The 27,893-nt window shown below is 50.8% G+C and overlaps 1 protein-coding gene across 1 annotated transcript in view; it reads right to left on the bottom strand.

Moving 5' to 3' along the window:
• Positions 1 to 66: 66 nt before the first annotated feature.
• The window catches only part of LOC144095432 (galactosylgalactosylxylosylprotein 3-beta-glucuronosyltransferase P-like), a 51,272-nt gene continuing 23,445 nt past the window's right edge, over positions 67 to 27,893 (bottom strand). The window contains exons 3-4 of the mRNA XM_077629173.1: positions 4,502 to 4,795; positions 67 to 195 (exon numbers count right to left, since the gene is read on the bottom strand). Coding sequence (XP_077485299.1) covers positions 67 to 195; positions 4,502 to 4,795 — 423 coding nt within the window. The remainder of the gene's footprint in view (positions 196 to 4,501; positions 4,796 to 27,893) is intronic.

The raw sequence follows: 27,893 nt of genomic DNA, 5'->3' as shown, positions 1-27,893 counted from the left end.
ATCTATGGAACACGACACCCACCACAAACACACAAAACTGTGCAGGAAGTGTTGCAGGAGATTTTATTATTGCATCGAATTGCCTAAGATATTCTTGTACAATATCGGTATATTAGTGCCCACGAAAAGCTCATTTGCGGAAATTTTCATCTCAGGAAAGTTTCCTCTTCTGGTCTTCGTGTGCCACACTAGAACCTGTTGAAGAAACGCAAAATTCACAGTGTTAGCGAAACCCGTTTGAATTGTCATACCAAGCAATTCTGGACAAAAAATAGTGGACGGGAAACTATTTATGAGCAATATTTTTTTTATATATACTGTAAGAATTCACTATTCCAATCAACATATCTACAGATCACAGAAGTTTATTAACTTTTTCGCTACAGTAAACAGCGTTTCCCATTGGTTTTCTAAGGCAGTTTCAACTGTTCGATGCGACCGATGGAAACAGTTAAAAAGGATTTTGCTACATATCAGAAGAATGGACCTTTACCTTGATATTACCGTAAATGTTTCTTACAAGTTGTCACAAAATTCTGCGCATATTCGAAAAAAACGGCGCTGCGCGTAAGCAATCGCGCCCGCGCGCGGTAAAATAAAATAAAAAAAATAGCGGGGAAGGACCCCCGGAGAGCGCGTAAACCTTTCTTGGACTTTCCACTCAGCTCGCCGGCGCGGCGCCAAAGTGAACATTGCCACGCGCGGCGTCGATTTCTCTAGAATGTCTGAGTAGTTTCTACTCATCGCCGATGGAGAGGTCATGACCTTGACCGCGCTAAAGTGATACCCTCTCCCCTTCGCTCTCGCGCCGGCGTCTTCGCATGCGAGAAGGAAGCAGAAATTTCTCGAAGGTGGTCTCCGCGCTCGAATGGGGTCGCGCGCCCGGCGCGAGAAGGAGGAGGAGTTTGTGCAGTTGAAGCTGCGTGTATGTGCGCGCCTGCCTTGGCGCGAAGAACAAACAGACGCGGTCTGCGCCTATAAATGAGGGGCTTCAACCGCTGTCAGTTAGCCCGAGCCGCCGTTTAAGCTTCCCAGAAGCGCACCCTCTCGACTCCCGGGAGAACACCACTCGCCCAGCCACGGACCAGCGAGGCAACATGCGCCAGTCTGCGGATCGGCCCCGTCGTGCTCCTCGGGTCGTCGGACTGTCGCAGGGCCCGGTGAACAAATTGTGTTTTGTTTGATTGTGTCTCTCTGCGTTAGTGCACTTTAGGTGCATAGATTTTGTTGAATTGTATCTTTCTCTATTGTTACTTCGCACGAGTTGCATTGTATTTTTAAATTACTTCGTATCTGCTCGTACGGGTGATTGTGAAATCCCCTGTATCGTATCTTAGCTGTACAAACTTTTTGTTTTGTAAACCTTTGGCTCCGACCCATTCTCTCGCTTGCGACCGGCGAAAGCTGGGCACCAAACTACCAACCTCCTTGTCACCTGTTAGCTGGTCTCCGGCTGAGCTTGCCACGCTGAGTCGAGGGCATCTCCTTTGTGACCGAGACCGCTACCCCCTCACGCTCTAAGGGTGTTTGGGAGCGCACGCAAAACTGCGCGAAGTGGTGGCACAAGTTTCGAAATTTTTGTCCGAATTTGCTGGAGTGTCTAACCTTTCTGACACTGGGCCTCTAGTCGCCCTCACTGCCAACGTAGGATATATATTCCTAACTCATTTTTCTCACGCAATGTTTACTATTTCACTTAAACAATAGGCCACCGGCCTGAGTAAGAGGTACATCCTCCTAATGCCAGGCCAACAACCAGGCAGACCTCTCCTGTTCCATCAAAGTCCTTCTCCTCCTCCTTGTAAGGGGGGATATGTTATCTTATCAGAGAGATCATAGTCAACAAGCCAGAGGCGATATTCGTGTCCCCCGTATCTATACTCATCGCTCTCTCAATAAAACCTGCCACTAAGACCCTGTCCTACTTTTCCACTGTGCTGTCGTCTTTGTTGGCATTATACACTGGTGCCATCACGAACTCGTCTAGCTTTTCACGCTTCAGAAACATTCCTGGAGATGGCGAACATGCTGCTCAAGTGCGGGCTTACTTGCAACAATGCATATCAGGTTCCTGCGAGTATTTTCTGTTTTTTACTACTGAAGGTCAATTCTACCTAGCAGCTAGCTGACACCAGATGCTGCAGCGCGAACCTTGCTATGCGAAGAGCAGCCATACCCATAGCATGACTGCAGCATGGTGTCTTATTTGCCTGCTCCCGGTTCTTGCCAGTGTTTTGTTTTTCCCTAATTGACGTCATTCCTACCTATCAGATAGCATACACATGATGCTGAAGCGCGAACCTTTCTATTTCAGGTACAGCCATCCCCCTAACATGAGTGGTGCCTTGTTTGACTACTCCCGGTTCCTCCGAGTATCTTCTGTTTTTCACTAATGGAGGTCACTTCTACCTAGCAGCTAGCTTACACCAGATACTGCAGCGCGAATGTTTCTATATAAGGTGCAGCTGTCGCCCTAGAATGATTGATGCCTTGTTTGACTGCTCCCAGTTCCTCCAAGTATCTCCTGTTTTTCACTAATGGAGGCCACTCCTACCTAGCAGCTAGCTTACACCAGATACTGCAGCTCGAACGTTTCTATATAAGGTGCAGCTATCGCTCTAGAATGATTGGTGTCTTGTTTGCCTGCACCCGGTTCCTCCGAGTATCTTGCTGTTTTTCACTAATGGAGGTCACTCCTAACTAGCAGCTAGCTTACACCAGACACTGCAGCGCGAACGTTTCTATATAAGGTGCAGCTATCGCCCTAGAATTATTGGTGCCTTGTTTGACTGCCCCCGGTTTCTCCGAGCATTTTCTGTTTTTCACTAATGGAGGTAAATCCTACCTAGCAGCTTGTTTATCACAGATGCTGCAGCGCGAACCTTTCTATGTCAGGTGCAGTCATCCCCCTAGAATGATAGGTGCCTTGTTTGACTGCTCCCGGTTCCTCCGAGTATCTTCTGTTTTTCACTAATGGAGGTAAATCCTACCTAGCAGCTTGCTTACCACAGATGCTGCAGCGCGAACCTTTCTATGTCAGGTGCAGCCATCCCCCTAGCATGATTGCTATATTGGGTGCCTGCTCCCTGTGGCTCCGAGTATTTTATGTTTTTCAATAATGGAGGTAAATCCTACCTAGCAGCTTGCTTACCACAGATGCTGCAGCGCGAACCTTTCTATGTCAGGTGCAGCCATCCCCCTAGCATGATTGCTATATTGGGTGCCTGCTCCCTGTGGCTCCGAGTATTTTATGTTTTTCAATAATGGAGGCGAATCCTACCTAGCAGCTTGCTTACCACAGATGCTGCAGCGCGAATCTTTCTTTGTCAGGTGCAGCCATCCCCCTAGGATGATTGGTGTATTGGGTGCCTGCTCCCTGTGCGTCCGAGTATTTTCTGTTTTTCACTAACGGAGGTGAGCTAGCTATGACCATGTGCTGCAGCGCGAACTTTCCTATGTTAGGTGGAGCCATCCCCCTAGCATGATTTGTGTGTTGGGTGCCTGCTCCCGGTGTCTACGAGTATTTTCTGTTTTTCTTTAATGGAGGTGAATCCTGCCTAGCAGCTAGCTAAGACCAGGTGCTTCAGCGCGAACTTTTCTATGTCAAGTGCAGCCATGCTCCTTGCAATGAAAGGGCCACACGCAGTGCTCCGTTTTCACCGCTGTTACGCTTTTTTTTACAAGCACTCAACTGGGCGGTTGTTATGCACATGCTGCATGTCAAATAAATGGGCTCTATACTCATTGTCAATTCGTTTACCGTCCTTATATGGAGCACAAGCGATTAAGGAAAATTAAATGACACAACAATCATCGTATAGATTTTGCTCCCGTTCCTTCGATGGCCTTTTGCCTTTTTCTGCAACATACGCATCTCGATCGTTCCTACAATTCGTCCCACGCTTTTCAGTACCCTTTTCGAAAATAAAGTGACAGGCATTCGCAACACTGCCTTAAAAATACTGCTGGCGTACTCACAGGTTTAAGGGAGGAGCAAAGTCATACGCCTTAAGCAGGCACAGCTTCCCAAGTATATCGGCGAAATGGTCTAATTCTAAGTACTTGCGGCATCCTTGAAGACCACAAACGCAATATGTGTCCAAGGTGGCGGTTTTGGTGAGCATAATAGGCACGGCATAAGTGTTCCACTTCACGGCTTGGATGCAAATGATGGGCTCTGAAAGGTTTTCACCAACCATGTACAGCTCCCGTAAAAAGTATACAGCCCTCGGGGCTTGCTTCTAAGCTGTCTAGAGGTGCGCCCCCAACACGTCTACCAGTCCGAAGCTCGAGAAATTAAGGACGCAAAGCCGTCCTCTTTCGAGAGATTGCAGTTGCTGAGGATGCATAAAGAATCAGGCTGCAGGCCTCACAAGCAAACCCATTCAGCTGCACACTTTTTGACATGGTATGTACATACATTGGCAGCGAATCGTTTCAAGTTCCGGCTGCCGTACGCGGTTCTGTGCATGATAAGTGTGTGCAGTTATCCAGTGTTTACCTCGGTGCAGTTGCCTGCGAGAAGCTCCCAGTCGATGTTATCGGTGCCGAGGCTGCCTATGAAACCCGTCTCAAGCATGCCCTTCTTATGAGGCATCCGGGGATTGCGGGCTAACAGCACCAGCTCCAGGTTGACCGCGAAGCCGGCCATGTCCAAGGCGTAGCGGCGGTATTCAGGGAGCCACGAGTCGTAGAAACCCACCACGACACCCTTTCTCGACACCACAGGAGAGCTGAGGTAAGTTCTTCCCACCAGGCCCACTGGGAACACGCCTATGCGGCGAATTCGGGATATCTGCAGAAAACGACGACACGCTGCACTAAAGTACAGTGCCTCAAAATCGAAGTCGTCCAGAGAGAGGCAACCACGGCAATTTTCTGATACAGGCGCCTTCACTACAAAGGTAAGGTGGTGTCAAAAGCCCCAACCACAACCTGATTATGCTGAACTGGACTAATAAAGGAGCATTCTTCTCAAGAGGAAGAACAAAAAAAACTCACAGGGCGTTACCACTATGCAACGCGAGATTCAGCGATAGCTGTGTAGCCATTTAGTTTTAGTTTTGGGGATGCTTTTAGGTAGAAAAGATACAGTGACATCACGTCGCACTGGTTGTGTCAAGTGATGCACCCCTGTACTGGCAGGCGGCTGTTCCAAAGAATCCACCCGTAGGCTTATGCAAACAAGGTTGACCGTGACGTAAGCTCACGTAACATTAAGGTCACTAAGGCCACGGTGGGTGCGTTAATGCCCCGGTTACGCCGGCGGCGACGAGAAAGCCAGGGGCGGGCAACTAACAGCTATCGCTGTAAAAGGACATAAGGAAAGAACGCTTAAGGCAGCACTTGTTCTTTCAATATCTTAGCCTTGTGATGAGCAGCAGCTATTCCACAAAGGATATCAGAAACGCCCAAGGACTCCATAAGAGGGGATACAAGGGGAGGGGGCGATGCAGTCGCCCTCTCAACATTTCTCCAGAGGGGGCACTGCCCACCTCCGGTTTCAAACTGCTTGCACTCAGAAAAAATTTCTGACAAATGGTTCAATTCTAAGATGTTATTAATGTAAAGCACAATGTTGCTTAGCTAGAGATGGGTTCGTAGCCACTCGTAAAGTATTTCATTTGAGAAACGTAAACCACCCACTTCCTAACTGAAGTCATTGATTGTCTGACCCCTGTTTATGAGAAGGATTTGCAGAATTGAAACAGGCTATGCACAAACTTTTTTAATAAAGTCGGTCACTCCTTGTGTGTACATCGCATACGAAGCTGCCCATTTCAAGTTTTATATGCATTACGTAAGAGTGGGGCAAAACGTACCATAAGGCAAAACGATACATTCTTTTACTTAGGGCCCTCTCACTTTGCTTGGTATTTATGCGCTATGACCGGCCACATGTCCACTATAGTACTGCTTATGGTTGTTCAGATTGTTGACCAGATTGGCTCCTTCTAAGCATGGAAAAAATTGCGTTGTGAGCCTTGGTGAACGCGAGAAAGCGGTTGGAATAGCGCAAAATTCTGCACGTGAAATTTTTCAGAACTGTGCAGCCTAATCAACATGGCGTCGTAGATTAACGCAACTGTTCAGGTATTAAAATTGTTGATTGTTCCTTCATTATGCAAAAATTAAGAAAGTTTGCGCATTGCTAAAGTTATTTTCACAGGAGCCTACATGAGTAAAACGCAACCTTGTGACGTTCTGATGTCACTAAAGCAAATGTTATATTTTATTCCTTGCTCTAAAGCTGTGGAGAGATTGCGGCGGCGCCAGTGTCGTCAAGCATTTCTCTGTTGCCAAAAGTGCCCACCACAAAACAGCAAAGAAAATGAGAAAAAAATGAAGAGCAGAAACTGTATAAAACGTACTGCGAACATAAGCGCTGCATACTATCTGGCGGGAATGTACAGCTATTTGTACAAAAGACTCCGATAATCGAGAGTTCTGTTTGTTCTGGCCTGCACTGACATTGGAAACCTCGTGTTCGAGCTCTACGAATTGAAACAAAGCCCACGTCCTCTCAACACGGCTGGGCGAAATAGCTGTGGCACTAAAAAAGGAAGAAAAGTTGCGGTGAGGGCAGACAATTCCAAAACTTCGCGCCGGCCGGCTGCACGCAGAGCCCCGCGGTGAGAACGGTGTAGACTGCGCTACAAAACAGTGCCGGATTCATTCCAAGTACGCAGTGCCTCTCATTCGAATAGCCTAGAACAATAGCCTAGATGTCCATGGAGCCAACCCCGTGTGTTCTCATTGTAAGATCAATAATATGGTGACTTTGAAAGGCCGTCTCATTATGGACCCATGCGCTCTCATTTTGCCCTGTTAGATATAGGAGAAAACGTGATAATTTCAAGTTTTAAATTTCATTACATTTTACTTTGTTCCTATTCAACTGGACTTTTCATATTTGATGAGCGTAATGCCAGGACAGTAGAGAATGATGCAGCAGTACTTGTTTTTTGTATATCCGGGAACAAAAAATAATGGAGAGAATTTACAAATTTTTTGTCGTTATGCCCCACTTTCTCCTAACAGATATACCTTTAAGCAATGTAAAATGCGAAAAAAATGTCAACAGATATGTAATAGTTAACATGTAAATAACTCATGAAAAAATTAGGCACTTCGGCTCCGCCTTAAGGGTATGACGCTACGCGATACCGTAATAGTTAATATCCATATATGCAGAATTAGTCATTCTCTACTTAACGTTAATATATCTCTGGGAGTCCTCGTACCAGTCTTGTCGCAGTAGTGCAGCGGTTAAGGGCCGCTGTACGACAGTTTTTGAGCCGCTAGCGGACCCGTCCTTACAACTGTGCCCACAGGCCGAACAAAGGGGCGGATGAACGCATCCGCCCGTGTGCGCCAAGTTGGACAACGTCAGTTTTCGGACGCACTACCGGATGGCCGCATAACAGCTACTGTCTGCAGTCCCGTGACGTGCTAGGCCCCGCCTCTTCAATTGTACCTGTGCAAGAAAGCCGCCCGCGAAACGGGGTGAGAAACCAGGCATGGTAGGTAGTAGCTATGCGGAGAAACATAATATTGGCCGCATGTAAATATTACGAGTGTTGCCAGTGACTTCGAACTTCGTTGTGTACAACAGCGGCGAGCAGCAGTCTCCCCCAAATTGTTTTGTCACCGTCTACACTGGGTTCACTGAGCCCTTTCAAGCCTACGCTGAAGTCTACACAAGACGCTTGTGCATAGTGCCGGTGTCGCGAAGTGTTTATTTGGAGCCGCTGGTGGTAGTTGCAAGCATTATTTATTCGCGCGAGGATCCTCACGAACACCAGCGAGAAGCAGCTTCCCAGGGTGAATTTCCTATGCATAGGCTCCGCACAGTGGCCAGAGGGCGCTGCGGAGCAGCCCCGCACCCAGCGCCGCCGCGGCAGGTATGACGATACTGGGGAGGCGAACGCGCTGACCGCGCTACGTGCTTTCAAGTTCCCGCTGAGTTTTGTGTACAACCGCCGGCCGTGTTCTTGCGTTGCATCATGCGGTGTGCTTTTAAGTGTCGCAAGTTGCCTTTTCTGGTTTTATGCCCATTACAGGCTTACCGCAATACGCTGTGAGAGCTTAATTCAGTTGCGTTTTATTTTATTGCAGAAATTCACTCTTTGGCATCAGCGGAACGCAGCATTCTAATGAGCAGTTCATACTATGGTTGTTATGGGACGATTATGGTGTATGAAAACCTTTCATCTCTTGGAGGCCTCTTGGTTGCGTAGACTCGGCTGGCTATAGTAATTGGTATACGTTTCAACTGCGCTCTTTTTTATGCGTTCGCGAGGTGCTTAGTGTAAATGCTTATTGACTACTTCGGCACAAATTTGCAGCCATCGCTCTGAATATAAAATATAATACAATAAATCGGCAACAGCTAATTTGAACTACGGCGAGGTGTGCGCACGCCGCGGAACATAGACTAACACAAAAATTTATGGGACATGAAGTTTGTAAAAAAGCCTGATTGTTTGGCACTCGATCTAAGCATGCAGCCACAACCTGGAGCGTGTTCTTCGCACTTCCCTGCGCGACCTGCACAGTGCGCCCCTCAATGCCTGGCCGCACCTCCAGCAGGCGAGGAAATCCAGCTTTGTCGTGATTTCGATGTTCACAAAACTTTTGTGGCCATCAGTACGCGCTATTGGGACCAAAGCTTACGGGATGTAAGTTCTCGGATGAAAAAAATTGTAGGGCCACCTTTCAAACCATGTGGCTAGGTATTAATACGAGTGGAAGTACGCGCCCTGTCATGCATCCGTACATTTCAGCAGATATGTTTGCGCGACAGTGCCGAAATAATCCCCCTCCTCGCATTCCCTTAACTTCTGATTCTTACAGTACGTACGTGTTTCAGATGATCACAAACGTCAAAGAAACTAAAGCGTGACGAGAAGCCGCACAAACACCAAAAGAGCGGTTCAAAGCCCGCGACAAGAAAGTAGCTATAGCGCTATTATAATTCTAAACGCACGTCGCAGGAGTTATAACGTGCGCGTAATTAAAAAATGTGGCCTTAAATGCACGCCACTACAACTGACGTTGAAAGTGGCTGAGAATGTCTACTTGACTCTCCAGGTAGCTACAATTCACTTCTCGGTCGTGCAGCCTACCCACAGCCTACCCGAAAACTTGCACATTTTGAAGCCAAGCTTCCTGCCCGGCTGTGATCATTCTGGACGCAGCATAACGGACAGTTGTGCGTTTCGTTTCCTGAAATTCCTTAGGTCAAGTAGAATTTCCAGTCGTTCGTTTCTTCGAGGAAGGTTTATGAACCCTTCCTCTAGTGTCGTTCGGCGTGCAAGGTGGACAGGAGGCGTGCTTGTAGATGATGACATCAGAGCATATATTTACAGCATACATATACAAAGAGTTATACCGGAAGAAGCAGACATGAATTTACAATGAACAAACTTTGCGCTACTTTGCTCATCGACCCGAAGGGTTAGAGCCTAAGTAGAACCACGTAAGATGCTAAGCATGGAGCCCAAGCTCAGACTGGACTAGACTCCATCCGTTCACTTGCGCTTTTAAACCCTTAACAAAAGATTAAGGGCGGTCATTTTCAGTGGCCCACCCTAAGCATCAATTCTCCAATCAAAAATAGCATGCGAGATGGGAACTACCCCGTGGGATGGGCTTAGCCTCGAACCCAGCGTCTCGTTAACAACACAAACCAAATCAAAAACAAATACGCCACCACCCTCTAACAAGTAAGAGTATCCTCAAGCTCTCCCTTCGGAGCCGTTCTTCCGATTTTCCTCAGGCACACCACTACCCCCCCCCCCTTTCCGCTTACGTGCTCGTCAAGTTCTTGACACTGATACGCTCCCACCCACCATCAGTCCGTGTCGCCCGTCAGCAACAGAAGAGGAAGCGAAAGGGCCACGAAGCCGCCCCACCACAGACGGCGAGACGCTCGGCTAATAAGAATGAATGGGCTTATTCGCCGCTCATTGCCAGAAAAACGCCGTAATTGCCCTTTTGAGTACTCTTTGCCACCTCGGCAAACCAGATAAGGAACGGCCCTGTTTTCTCACGATTTGGGTGAGCACGGCAGCTGTTCGTCACTGCCATCCTTGAAATACGCCTTTGTTTGGCCACGCGGCACTGCGGGCCGCTGTGGGAAATCGGGTGCCTCTCCGACGATAGCCTTCGTCGTAAGGGGGTCTCGTCAAGACGGCGGCGGTGCGTCAAACGAGCCTATCCATTTCCCGTATGCACTTTGCTTTCGGGGCTCTCTCTTGTAATGGAAAGGCGCTTCCGCGTGTGCAGGCGTCCTGCAAGGGACGCAGCTGGAACAGAGCGGCGGCCTTACACGCTCCCCAAATGTCAGCCCTACCGGGCCACAGTTTCTCCTGGTTACTCGACACCTCGAGAACCACTGAAAGCAAAAAGAAATAAAAGAACTATAAAACGTTACATTGGTGCATGCTGGTGTACAGCTCTGCTTAACGGGCAGCCACATCACGCACTGCGCAGGGTCCACATTCATGCGCCGGCGGCCTTACAGGTCATTTCCGCTAGTACTAGCCATCGTTGCAGTGCCGTGACAGCACCTGAAAGTGTGGTGCAGCACGCGGCGCTCCCGCTAAACCCGACCCACAGCTTCGTGAAAGCTGCGATGGATGGCGCAGGGCTCGTTACCAAACTTGACTGTACAGAGCCTCAGAGCGCAGTGGCAAGTGTGACTGTAGTGGCATGGCCTACATAGTAGTGGAAGTGGTTGCGGTCGGAACGAGTGCTTTTGCGTCAGTCAGTGATATCGCCTGCAAGTTTAATTACGTTTGAAAAGCTCACTACGCACGCCTTGTTTCCGAATGCTGAAATGAAGTTGTAGCTGTTGTTAGGAATGGCCATCCCACCTATATAACCACTGTTACAACTCGGGCCTCCCAGACTGTCTCTACTGTCGGGACTGGGGCACATCAGACTGCTGCCACAGTTACGCAGAGCTGAGCGACGAAACGGAAAGGCGACGGTGAGTCAACGAAACATTTATGTACAGTATAAACAAGGGTGTTACATTAACGGCACTGTGGCCAAGAGCACAGCGTGCTCACACAAAGGGACACGGCGATGAGCCGGGAGAGCGTCTCTCTCACTTGATGTCTCCGTCTGCTCGCCTCCGTCTTCTCGGAGATGTCTCCATCTTCTCGGACTGACGACTTGTCCCTTTCCTTACGCTTCGCGCACCAGTCGCGACTTTACATTACGATTGCGTAACTCTTCCGATAGGACAGTCCTTTCTTTTTCTTCGTTCGTGGTGGCAAATGAGACCTTCCACAAGTTTTGTAGCGATAGCTACATTACAGTAGCATTACGAGTCTTCAGCGTGGCGACACCGTGGCGATGGCGGCGCTGCCACGCTGTCACGTGGTTGATTACGTAGTGCGGAGCAGCTGCCGGCGGCGTGGCGCCGCGGCTGATCACGTGGGTCATGACGTGGTTGGTCATGTGGCCAAGTTCCACTTGGCCAGCTGTAGCTATCGCGTCACTCCAGGTTTAACCAAAGCTAAACCGCCGCCAATTTTTAATTCCTTACGCACCAACTTTCTTTTTTCTCGGTGTGAGGTTCGTCCTTATCCGGCCTTTTGATTTTACATCTACTGAACAGCATTATCTCGATTGGCTGCTTTCCATCGCGATATCTATGCTAGGCCGAGTGCTTACACGGTTTGTTCGTGCCAGTTATCTTGTTACTCCTGTCATTGCGGCCCCGTACAATTTCGCACTTTATGCGCCACACAGGCATTTTCTCTGCACACGCTTGCCGCTTCCGGTGGGACTGCGACTTCTTCCGTAACTGCGGTGCCTGCATGAGAGTAGGTGTCTTTGCGCATCGTGCTCTGTGTGCGCTCGCGGCAACATTTACCTTTGTCCCTCTCCTTGACTTTTCGCCTCCCGGACAGCGCTCTCTTGTATATCGGTTTCCTGCCTTGGTACTCTTTCCGGCGCGAATGCTTGTATGCTTTCTGTTTGCAGTTTATCTTATTACCCAAGTTGGTCTGCTCGGCTCACTTATGTGCTTCGCTTTGCGCGATGGCGATGCCACGCACATTTCTTTAGCTCCGATTCTGAAGCTAGTCTCATTGTTGGCAACGTGAGTGATGTTGTTGCGGCCATTTTGCCTGCGACGCTGAGCTTCCGATGGTGGCAAGCAGTTTTCGTGCGCTTGCCCTTTTTCTCCTTATGGGGCACCACTCTTTCTTATGCCTGTCTTTCATCTTTCGGTGGAAATACTCTCGCATTAGCTGCTGCTTCTTCTTTGGAAGCATATGCTGCTTCAGTAGCCTAGGTCGCCGACGTTCCTGTTCACTGACAATATCTCTCTTATTGTCAGCCGATTCGCCTGTGCTGCCTGGCTCAGGCTTGTCTTTGATGCCTTTACTGGCAACCTCAAAACTGCGCTCTTTCTCCTCAGTCTCTGAGCGCGCATTCGTCATCATCCAGCTCGGATGAAATGACGCCTACAACCCCCATGTCGTCTAGAAGGCCCTGTGCTCTATTGCCGTCCAGCACATAGCTTCTTCAGGCACTGACGAATCAGTGCGCTCTCCTGACATGAGTGCTGCCAGACAGCCCTCGTCATGTCTCTGACGCATTTCTGCTGACTGCAAGTGGCGGTCGGCCTGGCACCCGGCAGCGTTGAAAGCGATAATGCAGCTGCTTCCTGGACTGTGACTAAGCTCACAGCGGTGCGAAAGCCCGCGACTAGTTTTGCATCGATCGCCGCAAGCACTGGGGTACAACTCAGCGTCCGCAAACTCTATATGCGTCCGCTTCCGTTGACTGAAAGTCTCAGGTCTTTGCATTTCTGCTGAATGCGATTCACCACACGGTGTGTCATCCTGTTTGACCTTGCTTGCGTCGGCATTGTCTTTTTCGTCAATGTCCAACCGGACTTCCTCTCGGCTACGCTCTGCAACTCCTCCTGCTTCTGACAGGCAAGGATATTCACTTTCCGATAACTCCGCTCCCACCTCAAGGGGCGAGACCTCTGTAATTACATCGTCCGATGCTGTCGCTACATTACCCGAGGTTAGAGAGGTTTGCTCAGTTGGCGAATGAGGCGCGTCTTCCACTCTTACAGCAGCAGTCACATCTGCCAAGTACGAACTACCTTCCTCTGTGCCGCACTGGCCGGGCTGTTCTACCGCTACGCACGCTACCTCCTCGTCACGATCGGCCAAATCTTCTCAGTTGGCGAATGAGGCGCGTCTTCCACTGTTAGAGCAGCAGTCACATCTGCCAAGTACGAACTACATTCCTCTGTGCCGCACTGGCAGGGCTGTTCTACCGCTACGCACGCTACCTCCTCGTCACGATCGGCCAAATCTTCTCAGTTGGCGAACGAGGCGCGTCTTCCACTGTTACAGCAGCAGTCACATCTGCCAAGTACGAACTACCTTCCTCTGTGCCGCACTGGCAGGGCTGTTCTACCGCTACGCATGCTACCTCCTCGTCACGATCGGCCAAATCTTCTCAGTTGGCGAATGAGGCGCGTCTTCCACTGTTACAGCAGCAGTCACATCTGCCAAGTACGAACTACCTTCCTCTGTGCCGCACTGGCAGGGCTGTTCTACCGCTACGCATGCTACCTCCTCGTCACGATCGGCCAAATCTTCTCAGTTGGCGAATGAGGCGCGTCTTCCACTGTTAGAGCAGCAGTCACATCTGCCAAGTACGAACTACCTTCCTTTGTGCCGCACTGGCCGGGCTGTTCTACCGCTACGCACGCTACCTCCTCGTCACGATCGGCCAAATCTTCTCAGTTGGCGAATGAGGCGCGTCTTCCACTGTTAGAGCAGCAGTCACATCTGCCAAGTACGAACTACATTCCTCTGTGCCGCACTGGCAGGGCTGTTCTACCGCTACGCACGCTACCTCCTCGTCACGATCGGCCAAATCTTCTCAGTTGGCGAACGAGGCGCGTCTTCCACTGTTACAGCAGCAGTCACATCTGCCAAGTACGAACTACCTTCCTCTGTGCCGCACTGACAGGGCTGTTCTACCGCTACGCACGCTACCTCCTCGTCACGATCGGCCAAATCTTCTCAGTTGGCGAATGAGGCGCGTCTTCCACTGTTACAGCAGCAGTCACATCTGCCAAGTACGAACTACCTTCCTCTGTGCCGCACTGACAGGGCTGTTCTACCGCTACGCACGCTACCTCCTCGTCCCGATCGGCCAAATCTTCTCAGTTGGCGAACGAGGCGCGTCTTCCACTGTTACAGCAGCAGTCACATCTGCCAAGTACGAACTACCTTCCTCTGTGCCGCACTGGCAGGGCTGTTCTACCGCTACGCATGCTACCTCCTCGTCACGATCGGCCAAATCTTCCGCATTTTCGAGCCCTTCTAATATGTGGGCTTTAAACTGGTATGCAAAATCTAAAAACTATTTGGTGCTGTTTTCGCTCGTGCTGGTACCTTTCGCGAAGGTCCTCCGGTGATAAGCTCTATCTCACCAATAAAAATCCTTTCAGATCATCGTACTTAGCCCAGCCGCCGTCCAACAGGCGCTTGACAACGTCAGACGCCTCGCTGGAAAGGAGAGCCGCCAATGCCTGCGCCCAACAATCCCGCTCGATGCGACTGTCCAGTCAGGCGCCCTCAAACTCCGTCATATCCTGGACGAAGACAAACGGCCGAAGTTCGCCTGACAGTTTCGAATCGTTACCTTGAATTATGGCAGTTAATGCTTCATGACTCTCCTGCCTCATCTTATGACCTGCTAGTTCCAGCTCGATCAACTTCATTTGCGGGAAAACCACTTTTCTTCCTCGTCGCGCCAGCGCTCGTATTTTGCTTTGTAAATTCATCGCGGGCATGGCGCTCCTGTCATTCATGCTCTTCCCTCTCATAGACTTCTGCCTTTCTCCCCGGCGCTGCTGCCATTCGTAGTTATCGCGCTCACAGCGTTCTTTGATCTCAGCCAAGGCCTCATTGGCTTCCTAAGCCGTCACTTCTTCTGCACGCATGATCTCAAGAACGGCATGCTTTCGTTTTGAGGGGCCCAAATCGATGCCCAACTCCTCACAAATTTCGATGAGTTCCTTCTCTATAAGGTTCTCTATCGCACACGATAGCCTCTTACCATTCTCCCTTTTTAGAATTCCCTTGCCGTTCACTACTACATGACACGCGCAAGCAATTCTTTCCAACAACGCCTTCTTTACTCGGTCAGCATCAGCTTTAGTTTCAAAACACTCCTACTAGGCTCAAAATAACAAAACTTTCTCCAGTGCTTCACACAGCTCTACTCTAGGCTACAATAACGAAACGTAAAGGGGACGGTGAGTCAACGAAACATTTATGTACTGTATAGACAAGGGCGTTACATTAACGGCACTGTGGCCAAGAGCACTACGTGCTTGCAAAGGGGCACGGCGATGCGCCGGGAGAGCGTCTCTCTCACTTGATGTCTCCGTCTGCTCGTCTGCTCGTCCTTTTATATCCTCCGACGACCGTTGCCGGTGCCAGCCGTTCAAAACCTCCAATCGGGTCACGGCACTGGACACAGTTCCAAAAGCACTACGTGCTTGCAAAGGGACACGGCGATGCGCCGGGAGAGCGTCTCTCTCACTTGATGTCTCCGTCTGCTCTTCTGCTCGTCCTTTTATATCCTCCGACGACCGGTGCCAGCCGTTCAAAACCTCCAATCGGGTCACGGCACTGGACACAGTTCCAAAAGCACTACGTGCTTGCAAAGGGACACGGCGTTGCGCCGGGAGAGCGTCTCTCTCACTTGATGTCTCCGTCTGCTCGTCTGCTCGTCCTTTTATATCCTCTGACGACCGTTGCCGGTGCCAGCCGTTCAAAACCTCCAATCGGGTCACGGCACTGGACACAGTTCCAAAAGCACTACGTGCTTGCAAAGGGACACGGCGTTGCGCCGGGAGAGCGTCTCTCTCACTTGATGTCTCCGTCTGCTCTTCTGCTCGTCCTTTTATATTCTCCGACGACCGTTGCCGGTGCCAGCCGTTCAAAACCTCCAATCGGGTCACGGCACTGGACAGAGTTCGAATTTGACGAATGAAGCTTGGCCGTTCCAAGTTTGCAGCGGGGAAAGGGCTTCCGGAGAAGAGCTGGTTGCGGTCTGGGACGGCGCTTGCAAGAGGGGAGGGGAAGGATTCCGCCGGCCGAGCCTGGATGATTCAAGCTGCAAGCCACGACATGTCTTAGAGCCCGGGCTTGCCGGGCGCACGGCGTTGGCTATCACGGAGGCCAGCGGAATGCTTGCTCGAGCATAACACTGTGCAGCTGATCGTGCATGGTTCGTGTGCACGCATGTGTACTGTGCTTGAGAACTACAGGAGTGCGGCGTGACGAAATGAACTTCGAGCTCTACAGTTAATCGCATTTGTTGCGGCGGTTGCAGTGAATGCGAGCGCAAGTCGTTGTTCCTGCCATGTAGCCTTCACCGATATTGATCATGGTTCGTGTGTGCTGTGTTAGGGAACCCACGCCAGTGCGACGTGACCATTCTGAAAGCTGTGTTTTGTGTATGCGAAACGACCTCGGCACCACGGCCGTCGAGCTCTTTTCTGCCGGGACTACAGAATCGTCGCCACCATTCTGCGGCATTGTGCTCCATAAAGTGCGTTTTGCGACTGTGCGTGGCCGCATAAGATGGCGTGCAGGAGGCACTGTGTAATCTGTGTGAAAACATCGGTGTGCATGGCAGCTGTCACTTCTGGTGCGTCTTATTTTTTTTATTTCCTGCCAGGTATGCGGGCGTAAATCTGCAATAAATATTTGCGTGAGAAATTTAATGGATCCAACTTCCCCTGCATGTGATCATGGGGCTGAGCCAAAGCAGTACTGTTAAGTTTGGATTGCGACATGTTATCACCTGATCAGGAACACTTATGTACGAACAAAAACCATTGTCGCAACTCATTCAGGGGTGTTTCACAATGCACAAAATATCTAATATCTGCCGGCTAGTGCAGTTTTTTCATGAGCATTTCTTGTGATGTGATGCCAAAAAAAGAACAACAGCAGGAGCTTATGATTCTCAAAACAAGCAACCCATATACAATGGTGCCTTATTAAAATTAACACTCTTGTTCCGGGTCAGAACTGTACATATAAAGATTTTCCCTAATCGTCATTAAAAAAGAAAAAGCATTTCAAGTAAGCTGTGGCTAAATTTTATTTTTTCTTTAGCAGCATAGTGTGAAGCTGGATTTTAGACAAATGCTTGCAATATTAATTGCATTACCGTGGTTGCAACAGCCATTGGTAAACTGTATTCGTTGAATCGGCATTCGATCCAGTATTTGTTGTTTCTTTCTCTACACCACAGTCGTTGAGCTTCTCGACAACTCGGCTTTATTAGTGTCGGACAGTTGTTAAGCTGCACTTCTGCGAAGCCTTATTGACGCCTTTAGAAGCGTATGTCATCAGAACACTTGTACACGTGCATCTGCTACGTTCATTTACCTGCGACTGCCTGCAATGAACATTATTTGCCTGCAGGATGAAGGCGATGGTGGGCCTATGAAAATGTATTTGCCCGATATGTAGAATTCTTCCTAGATTTCCTTAGCCTTCGTTTCATTTGATGCATTCCTAAATTTGTTTGCTTGAATGTAGATGCTTGTTTGCACCTTCCAGAATGATTAGCTATAGGTTTCTTGTGACACTCATCTGTTCATATTTGTCATATGGTCTCGACAGGGCCATTTTTGTGCATATTGCCAAGCCACATTAATAAGGCTCATTATGATTGTTTTTTTTTTCAAAATGTGCTATGCGCTATTGAACTGTGTTGGCTCTGCACTGTTGACGTTGAGCCATTTCTGAATGTCCTGCAGTGCCAATGCAGCTATCAACCTGTTTCTATCCAATTGCTCCTTCCAAATTGGCATGCTTTTTGAAAAGCATTCCAGTGATAGCCAACCTGTCATTCTTCGTGATATACACTTCCACATTGGTCTCATGAGAAAGCATGTCATAAAATCCCTTATATACTAATGCCAAAGTTCTCATGTTTTAACTTGCATCCTACTGTTCTGAGCTGGATTTAAGGGATCCTAGCTGGCTGTCAGTAGTTGGCTCATGCTAACTCTTACTTATCTTGTCTCTATTTTTTTTAATCTCAGGCAACCCCAAAGGTATTGTACTTGGGCCTTCCATTTTTTAATATTCATTAATGACCTTCCTTTCACTGTAACTATTCTGAGCTGGATTTAAGTGATCCTAGCCGGCTGTCAGTAGTTGGCTCATGCTAACTCTTACTTATCTTGTCTCTATTTTTTTTAATCTCAGGCAACCCCAAAGGTATTGTACTTGGGCCTTCCATTTTTTAATATTCATTAATGACCTTCCTTTCGCTGTAACTATCTTCACTGATTGCTATGTGGTCTACAAATCCTACTATCAAAACCAATTAACATTCCAACCCTACAGAACAACCGCCTGCGTTCTCTATAATGGCCTATTTGCCTATGTTACTAGGACTGCACTAGTACTTTTTACTGTCAGTCATGCCAGTCTTCATTACAAGCCAATATGTATCAGTATTTCCTTTGTGCTCGTATTCTACCCGTGTCAAGTGAAGTAACGCAGAGACTTCTATTATGTGATGTGGTTAAAATGCTAGGTGCGTATGTTTACGCACGTAACTTTTGTGTGCGTGTGTCATTTGATCCTTATCATCATCTAAAATGGCCAGCCAGGTACGCAGTGTGGCCAGCAGTTACAGCGTTTATAAAAAAGTGCCTCCTTCTCCTCTACAACAAGGCTAAATTGCACATACAGTTCCGTCGTCCTGAATGGAGCCAGGTTACGGCTGCAGTAATTTTCTTACATTGACCGCAGTGAAACAATGAAAAGCGCAAGCCTGTGCTTAATACTACTTTATTCATAGAGCTGCTGTTTTCCTTATTAGTTGAAAACTAAGCATTTTAACAGATTCGCCTGTCTGGTTGGGTTTGAATCACAGCTTTCGTTCATTTGACCCCCTTCTCCCCTCCATACTTAAAGACGCTAACTACTGCCCTCAGTCACCCCCGATGAAGGAGCCGATTCGGCTTCGAAACGTTGGGTTATAATTAAAGTTTTTGGTTGGAGATTGCAGTTTATTATACGTCCTTACGTTAGTAACACGAGTTTTCTTGTACGGCCCTTAAGAGGATTATCATTTAGGTGCATGAATTTGTAAGAGGAGGCCACAAAACAAGACAATTGTCTGCCTGATTGCATGCAGCCATTCTAGCCCAGTTTAAATTCGCATAGACTCCCTGCATAAAGCAGAAAAGTAGGCATAACCTAGGCAAAGAGCTTCAAGGAACTTAGGTTAACGATAAAGTCTGTATGCTTAAAGAGAACTTTTGCGGTGTGAAAACCAAACTGGCAATGAAATAAGCTTTATTCGGCTGAAGATATTGCTAAAAAGCAATAGATCGTGCGTTCCCAAATTTTGTATATAACAAGTGATGCAGACAATGCTCACTTTTATCTGCAGTTTTGGGAACCAGAAATGCCGTTGCAATCCCTCATTTTTTTTCTGGTCAGAAAAAGTCTTAAACGTCGCTTATACTAGAGGAAATATTGTCATCGACAAATGTAGGGCGACACAAAAGGGGCTTTTAATCGTATGGCCACGAAGGCCAGCAGCGCCCGTCCGAGCGGGAACGTCGTCTTCCTCGCTCCCACACGAGCCCAGACATGCCGCTCGGCCGCATGGCGGCGCTCGCAAAATGTGAGCAGTGCGGCATTGCCCCCCTCCTCTCAAGAGGCATCGCCTCGATGCCTCCGGCAAGGGGGAAAACAGTATGTAGTCACCGAAAGTGCGAAGGCGCGTGTGGCGTCGTCACTGAATGTGAACCCGGCAGGAGCTAACGGACGTAATACGGTTTCATGCGGGACACGTGGACGACTTCAGACTTGGGCTGTCGAGAGGAGCGGACAACTTCTAGCGGGAACACTTCATAGTTCACATCGCTGAGTTGACGTAGCACCTCGTAGGGGCCGAAGTAGTGGCGCAGAAGCTTTTCAGATTGCCCGCGCAAACGTATAGGGCTCCGTACCCAGACGTGCTCCCCGGGTCTGTAAATCACCTCTCTGTGGCGGAGGTTGTAACGCCGGGCTTCAGTTGTCTGCTGGAGGCGAATCCGTTGTCTAGCAAGGTGGCGAGCGGCTTCTGCATCACGAACGAATTGGCCAGCTCCTGTGACAGACGAGGGGGCACAATCCCGGAGCAGCATGGCGTCCAGCATGGTCAGGTCGTCCCGGCCATACACCAAACGGAAGGGAGCGACGCGCGTCGTTTCTTGGACAGCGGTGTTATACGCAAACGTGATGTAAGATAGTATTTCGTCCCAGTTGCGATGGTCAGCGTCTACATACATAGACGTCATATCTTCAATGGTCTTGTTCAGGCTCTCAGTCAGTCCATTCGTTTGAGGATGGTAAGCAGTCGTTTTTCTATGACTGCATGGTGCCACTGAGACGCAGGACCTCATGTGTAAGAGCCAACGTAAACGCGGTTCCCCGTCCAGTTAATACAACCGCGGGGGCGCAGTGGCGAAACACAATGTGGTGAACAAAGAACGGTGCAATTTCAGCCGCGGTGCCACGGCGAAGAGCCTTAGTTTCACAGTAGCGGCTGAGGTAGTCCGTGGCAACAACAATATACCGGTTACCCATGGAGGACACTGAGAATGGGCCTAGTAAGTTCATGCCGACTTGCTGAAATGGGATTCGCGGTGGATCAATTGGCTTCAGAAGGTCGGCCGGTTTTGTCGGCGGTATTTTCCGTCGTTGACACTCACGACAGGCTCTAACGTAGCGTTAGACGACCGCAGCAAGCCGAGGCCAGTCGTACTTGTAGCGCAGGTGTCCCAATGTTCTGGAAAAACCGAGGTGGCCAGAAGAAAGGGCGTCGTGGCATGCAGCGATAACTTCCTGATGAAGCGTGGTTGGGACAACAAGGAGATAAGCAGTTTCGGTCGGTACGTAGTTTTTCTTGTAGAGGGCTCCATCTATTAAGCAAAATGACAAAAGTCCGCGCGAGAAGTCTGGGTGGAGACGGAGCGGTTCCTTCGAGGTACTCGATTAGAGGCAGCAGTTCGCAGTCGGCCCTCTGGAAGTCCATTCCTAGAATCAGTTCCTTGGAGCAATCTCGTAGCACTGGGAAAGGGCCCAATGAAAGTTGCACCGCAGATCCTGATATGGCAGGTGCAGAGGACAACCGGCGTTACCACATGGCAACCAGCTGTGCGTATCTGCGGCCCATGCCAAGGTGTTAGAACCTTTCTGAGGGCCGTTGCTAGGTGGCTGCTCATGACAGAAAAGTCGGCTCCGGTATCTACGAGTGCTGACACGTCACAGCCAACGGTGACAACAAGAATTTCGGCGGCAGAAACAATTATTTAACAACTCCTCGGTGCGGTCTTTGGTGACGTCGCTGATGGGGTCGTCGCTGAGGTCGTCGGTGACGTCGTCGCCGCGGTCGTCGGTGGGGTCAGCGGTGGGATCGTATTTGAGGTCGGCGGTGAGATCGTCTTTGAGGTCGGCGGGTGGGGTCGTCGGCGTTCGGGTCGTCGCATAAAGTCGTCGGATGGAGGCTGTTCACTCTCTGCGGCAGCGGCGGTCCTGCCCCCGAGGACGCCGTCTTCAGTTTTCCCGGCGGGGGGACGTGCCTCTAAATTGGCCAGAGGATGATGCATGACTGGGTGAAGGAACCCTTCTTGGAGACGGCGACCTAGACTGACGTCGTGGAGGTGTTTTGGGCAGCACATGATCGGCCAAGTACTGCTCAATGTCTCGCGGTCTCTCACCATAGCGCGGTCGAGGTGCGCTCGGTGGAAATCCTCTTTATCCCATCCGCCGGTACGGGCAGTTGCGGAGGACATGACCGGGCTCCCCGCAGTGGTAGTATAGTGGCCGTTTGTTGGGTGTGCGCCACACGTCCGCTTTTCGAACAGGGCGTGGGTCACGCAGCTCGACGGGGGGAAGGTACCCCTGCGTTGGTTCGGCAGCAGGGCGGAATGCATGTGTCACTGGCGCAGGTCTCCACAGGGCTTCAATGTAGCTCATGGTGTACGGCTCTGGCTGCGATGTCCGCATATAGAGTTTCGCCGTAGCTCACTGTGTACGGCTCCGGCTGCGGTGCCAGTGGCGGCTGGACCGCTCGCCGAATTCCGTCACGCACGGCATCGGTTACGGCTGCAACACTGGCAGGTGGAGCATCGAAGCGGAGGTTGCGCATGTTGCAAAAGGGTTGCAAGCCCCAAGGGTAGCGTTGGCCTGGCGGCCTGGGGCAAAGCTGGAAACATCCGAAGGTCCCGGCAAAGGATGAGTCGACTGGCAACAGAACAACTTGTTTATTCTGGCATCGCAAAAGACCAGCCGGTCAGGGCGACCACGTTACTCGAAGGAAGGAATCGAAGTCCCTCTGGCGTCCGGGGCAGCTCCCTTTATACCCACGGAGTCGAGGGCAAGAAGGAACGGCTTGGGAGGAGGCGCCCGATACGGCGACGCTTGAACATGTCCAGACGTGACGGGCGCGTCCGCCGGGCCGGCGCCGGTCAGACCTCTTCGCCTCCCAGTTGGGGAGCTCCTCTCCCCGGCTGCCGCGCTTTGACAAGCGTGGGCACCAACATGCACACACACACACACGCACGCACGACGACACGTGGCACTGAAACCTGCCTGGACGCGCTTGGCGGGAGGCGTTGCGGCAGCGATGAACGGGCCCAAAATGACCACCACTTTGAACGAAGCCGCGGCGTCCGTTGCATCCGCGCCGGCTATACCGCGCGTCGTAGGCGAGACGTAACAGACCGCCCCGCCGGGAGAAGGAGATCCCGATGGTCAGGGGACTGCATCCGCTGTCCAGAGAGATGTCGCTCGATGATGCTCGTAATCGAAACCGATCGTCCCTCGACGTTGCTTGAGCGCAGCGCACAGAGAAGGCCTCGTTCTCAGGTTCAGGATCACACAGGGCACTGCAAAGTCACTTCAGGAGAGTTGCCATTTTTGTGCTCGTTCCCAGCAAGCGTTAGAACTACGCCGACACGCAACCGCTCAGTTAGCAAGTACGAGACAACCCTCACTAAGCTCTGCCAGGCTCTTTCCCCTTTTATACTACTGCCTAGTTCCTTACAGTAGTCAAGCAGCACTCAGAACGCGTCCACAAATTGGAAAATTGCACTAGAAAGCACATCATCACTTTGAAACACTAAACAAAAGCAATATGTTAAAAATCCTGCCTCAGGAAGAAAACATCAGTAACAAACAACTTTGAGGCGGATTCCTACGTTAGGGGCTTCGACTTAAGCCATCGGCGTTACCGTTGAGACTCCCCTTTTTTGTAACGCACCTCAAAGGAATATTGTTGCAAAGCGAGGCTCCAGCGCAGGGGGCGGCCATTTTTGGGAGAGATGGTCTGCAGCCATTGGAGAGGGCAGTGATCCGTCTCAATGATAAACCTCGAGCCGGCTAGGTAGCATGACAAGTTCTGAACGGCCCACACGAGACACGCACACTCTTTCTCGGTGGCGCTGTATGCCTGCTCACGACAGGTCAGCTTACGACTAGCATACAGGACGGGGAGTTCCACTTCTCCATTGTCCCTTTGGCACAGTACAACGCCCATGCCTCGCTCACTAGCATCGCACTGAACAACGAACCCTTTTGTGTAGTCTGGCGATCGTAGCACAGGCTGGCTTGTTAGGGCGCTCTTTGGGGCGCTGAAAGCTCTTTCCTTTGTCTCGCCCCAGACGACTGTTTGGGGCTCTGTTTTTCTTAGAGCAACCGTCAGGGGAGCCGCGATATCGGAGTACCTGGGGATGTACCTCTGATAGTAGCCGGCGACACCTAAGAACGACCGAATATCGGTCTTCGTGCGCGGTTGCGGGAAGTCTCGCACAGCGGCCACCTTTATTTCAGAGGGGCGGCGACGACCCTGTCCAATCGCGTGACCGAGGTAGACAACCTCGGCCTGTGCTAATTGGCACTTGGGAGCCTTGATTGTCAAGCCCGCTTCGCGCAGGCGGGTTAGCACTGCCCGCAAGTGTGCCATATGCTCAGACCAGGATGCGGAGAATATCGCTACGTCGTCTAAATACGGTAAAGCGAATTCTTCCTGTCCCCGCAACACTTTGTCCATGAGGCTTGAAAAGCAGTATGGCGCGTTCTTCAAACCAAAACTCAAAACTTTAGGACGGAATGTTCCCATTGGTTAAATGAACGCCGCATACCTACTAGCCTCTTCTGTAAGTGGAACCTGCCAATAACCCCTGACAAGATCTAGGGTGGAAATAAACTGAGCGCTAATAACTTTCTCAAGGCGCTCCTCGATGTTAGGGATCGGATAAATTTGATCCTTAGTGATGGAATTAAGCCTGCGGTAGTCGACGCAAGGACGAGGTTCCTTGCCCGGTACCTCAACTAAAATCAAAGGGGAGGTATAATCACTTCCACCCGCCTCAATAACACCGAGCTGTAGCATTTTCTTTACCTCAGCCTCAATAATATCGCGCTGGCGGGGTGACACCCGGTACGCCTTGGATCGTACTGGCTCTGGGGAGGTAAGTTCTATATCATGAGTAAGGACAGAAGTCCTACCAGGCCTCTCAGAGAACTGACCTTGAAACTCTTGTAAGAGTTGGTGTAGTTCGGTTTTCTGCTCAAGCGACAGCGGTGCTTTAGTGAGTAAGTCACTAATGACCTGATCGGTGTCTTCCCTGTTCATCACTGAGCTTAGTCCCGGAAGCTCGACCGGAAGCTCTTCTAACTTTCCCGTGTCGGGCATTTCCTTTTCAGTACCTGGTGCCTTCAACGCTACAGGCTCAATTTTATCCAGTTCTGACGTGCTCGGAATATCAGCTTGCTGCGCCTCCGACCCTTTTTCATTGTTCGACAACGTCGGCCCCGCAACTACCGCCTTTGCAGCGAGCTCCCGAACTCTCGATCTGGTTAAGGCCTGAACGCTAGCCTCACCAAACAAAAGCCCCTTCTCGCGCAGGAGGTGATCGGACCTGTTCGAAAATAGGTACGGGTACTGGGAGGGCAGCATAGATGACACTACGGCCTCCGTCTCAAGTGCTCCGAAAGGTCCTTCAATAAGCACTTTTGCTACGGGCAGACACACGCTATGAGCTTCCACGGCTTGCTTGATCCATGCGCACTCGCCCGTGAACATATCGGGTTCTACGTAAGAGGGGTGAACTACATCCATTGTAGCTGCGGAATCACGAAGCACTCGGCACTCTTTCCCGTTCACGAGGAAGTCTCGCATGTAAGGCTCGAGAAGCTTCATGTTCTCGTCAGTGCTACATAATGACAAACACACGACTTCTCTTTTTGTTTCTGGACACTGCGCCGAAAAGTGACCCGGCTTCTGGCACGTATAACACACGCGCGCTTGCCTCGTCTCGAACCGCTTTCTGCGTTCGGCTTCGGCTGCCGCCGTCTCCTTACGTTCGGTCGGACTGCTTTCACTCGCATCCGCACTACGTGTGTCCCCCCTTGCTCTCATGGGTGTGAACTTCGGCCTCTCAGACTTGGAGCCAAATTCACCCTTTTGACCGTCCTTAGCTCCGCGAGCCCGACGCGTCACAAACTCCTCGGCTAGCTCGGCGGCTTTAGCCACTGTACTAACGTCTGGCCTATCCAAGACCAAGTACCGCACGTTCTCAGGTAACCGACTATAAAACTGTTCCAGCCCGAAACACTGCAGAATTTTCTCGTGGTCACCAAACGCTTTCTCTTCTTTGAGCCACTCCTGCATGTTTGACATAAGCCTGTAGGCAAACTCTGTATATGACTCACTTCTGCCTTTTTCATTTTCTCGAAACTTCCGACGGAACGCCTCCGCTGACAGCCTGTACTTTTTTAGCAGACTCGATTTCACTTGGTCGAAATCCTCTGCCTCCTCTCTCTTCAAGCGAGCGACTACGTCGGCCGCCTCGCCGGGTAACAAAGTGAGCAAGCGCTGTGGCCACGTTTCCCGAGAGAACCCCTGCTTCTCGCACGTTCGCTCAAAGTTAACCAGGAACAAACCAATGTCCTCTCCAAGCTTAAACGGCCGCATCAGGTCAGTCATTTTGAACGATACCCGTTCTCCTGCACCGTGTGCCTGACTTCCATTACGAGCGCGTTCCATCTCTACCTCGAGACGCTTCATTTCCAAAGCGTGTTGACGGTCGCGCTCTTCTTTCTCTTTTTGTTCTTTACGTTCGCGCTCGTCTTTCTCTTTTTGCTCCCTCTCCTCAATGGTCTCAAGGCATTCCGACAGCTCGTCATCCTCAGCCTCCAACTCAAGAATAGCCCTTAGCAGTTCTGGTTTTCTGAGTTTGTCTGAGATATTCAGACCCAACTCTCTTGCAAGCTCCAGCAATTTCGGTTTGCGCAACGACTTCAAATCCATGGCTGCTCCGAATGCTGCTTTCTCTACTGCTTACTATTGTCTTGCCGCAAACTAACCCGGCAGCAACGACAACACAATTACCAGCTCTGTTTCTGACACTAACAAAAGCCTGGCAAAACACAGAAGAAGAAAGTCCCGCACTCACCAAACCTCGCAGCCAAGAATTCAGCGCAGTCGTTCCGCTGCAGGCAACCAGTCATCACACAGGGCTCGTTGCACTGCTCCCGGATGGTCGTTGAGCTGCTCAGCATACAGTTGACCGCATATCTTCGCTGCTGGCCTCCGTTGTCGCGATCTCACCGCTGGCAACCAGTTGTTGCAAAAGGGTTGCAAGCCCCAAGGGTAGCGTTGGCCTGGCGGCCTGGGGCAAAGCTGGAAACATCCGAAGGTCCCGGCAAAGGATGAGTTGACTGGCAACAGAACAACTTGTTTATTCTGGCATCGCAAAAGAGCAGCCGGTCAGGGCGACCACGTTACTCGAAGGAAGGAATCGAAGTCCCTCTGGCGTCCGGGGCAGCTCCCTTTATACCCACGGAGTCGAGAGCAAGAAGGAACGGCTTGGGAGGAGGCGCCCGATACGGCGACGCTTGAACATGTCCAGACGTGACGGGCGCGTCCGCCGGGCCGGCGCCGGTCAGACCTCCTCGCCTCCCAGTTGGGGAGCTCCTCTCCCCGGCTGCCGCGCTTTGACAAGCGTGGGCACCAACATGCACACACACACACACGCACGCACGACGACACGTGGCACTGAAACCTGCCTGGACGCGCTTGGCGGGAGGCGTTGCGGCAGCGATGAACGGGCCCAAAATGACCACCACTTTGAACGAAGCCGCGGCGTCCGTTGCATCCGCGCCGGCTATACCGCGCGTCGTAGGCGAGACGTAACACGCAGTTCTTCGCGAACCACACTCCGCACAAGCTCCCGAACGCCTCGTCTCCGGGGACTGGCAGTGACGCACAATAGTTGGTGGTGTTACGTCTCGCCTACGACGCGCGGTATAGCCGGCGCGGATGCAACGGACGCCGCGGCTTCGTTCAAAGTGGCGGTCATTTTGGGCCCGTTCAGTGCTGCCGTAACGCCTCCCGCCAAGCGCGTCCAGGCAGGTTTCAATGCCACGTGTCGTCGTGTGTGTGTGTGTGTGTGCATGTTGGTGCCCACGCTTGTCAAAGCGCGGCAGCCGGGGAGAGGAGCTCCCCAACTGGGAGGCGAGGAGGTCTGACCGGCGCCGGCCCGGCGGACGCGCCCGTCACGTCTGTACATGTCCGTGCGTCGCCGTCTTGTGCGACTCATCCCAAGCCGTTCCTTCTTGCCCTCGACTCCGTGGGTATAAAGGGAGCTGCCCCGGACGCCAACGAGAGACTTCGATTTCTTCCTTCGAGTAACGTGGTCGCCCTGACCGGCTGCTCTTTTGCGATGCCAGAATAAACAAGTTGTTCTGTTGCCAGTCGACTCATCCTTTGCCGGGACCTTCGGATGTTTCCATCTGTGC

This window comes from Amblyomma americanum, chromosome 6, assembly GCF_052857255.1.
Source record: "Amblyomma americanum isolate KBUSLIRL-KWMA chromosome 6, ASM5285725v1, whole genome shotgun sequence".
NCBI lineage: Eukaryota > Metazoa > Arthropoda > Arachnida > Ixodida > Ixodidae > Amblyomma > Amblyomma americanum.
The sequence above is the reverse complement of the archived record's forward strand: the minus strand, read 5'-3'. Positions and strand labels throughout refer to the sequence as shown.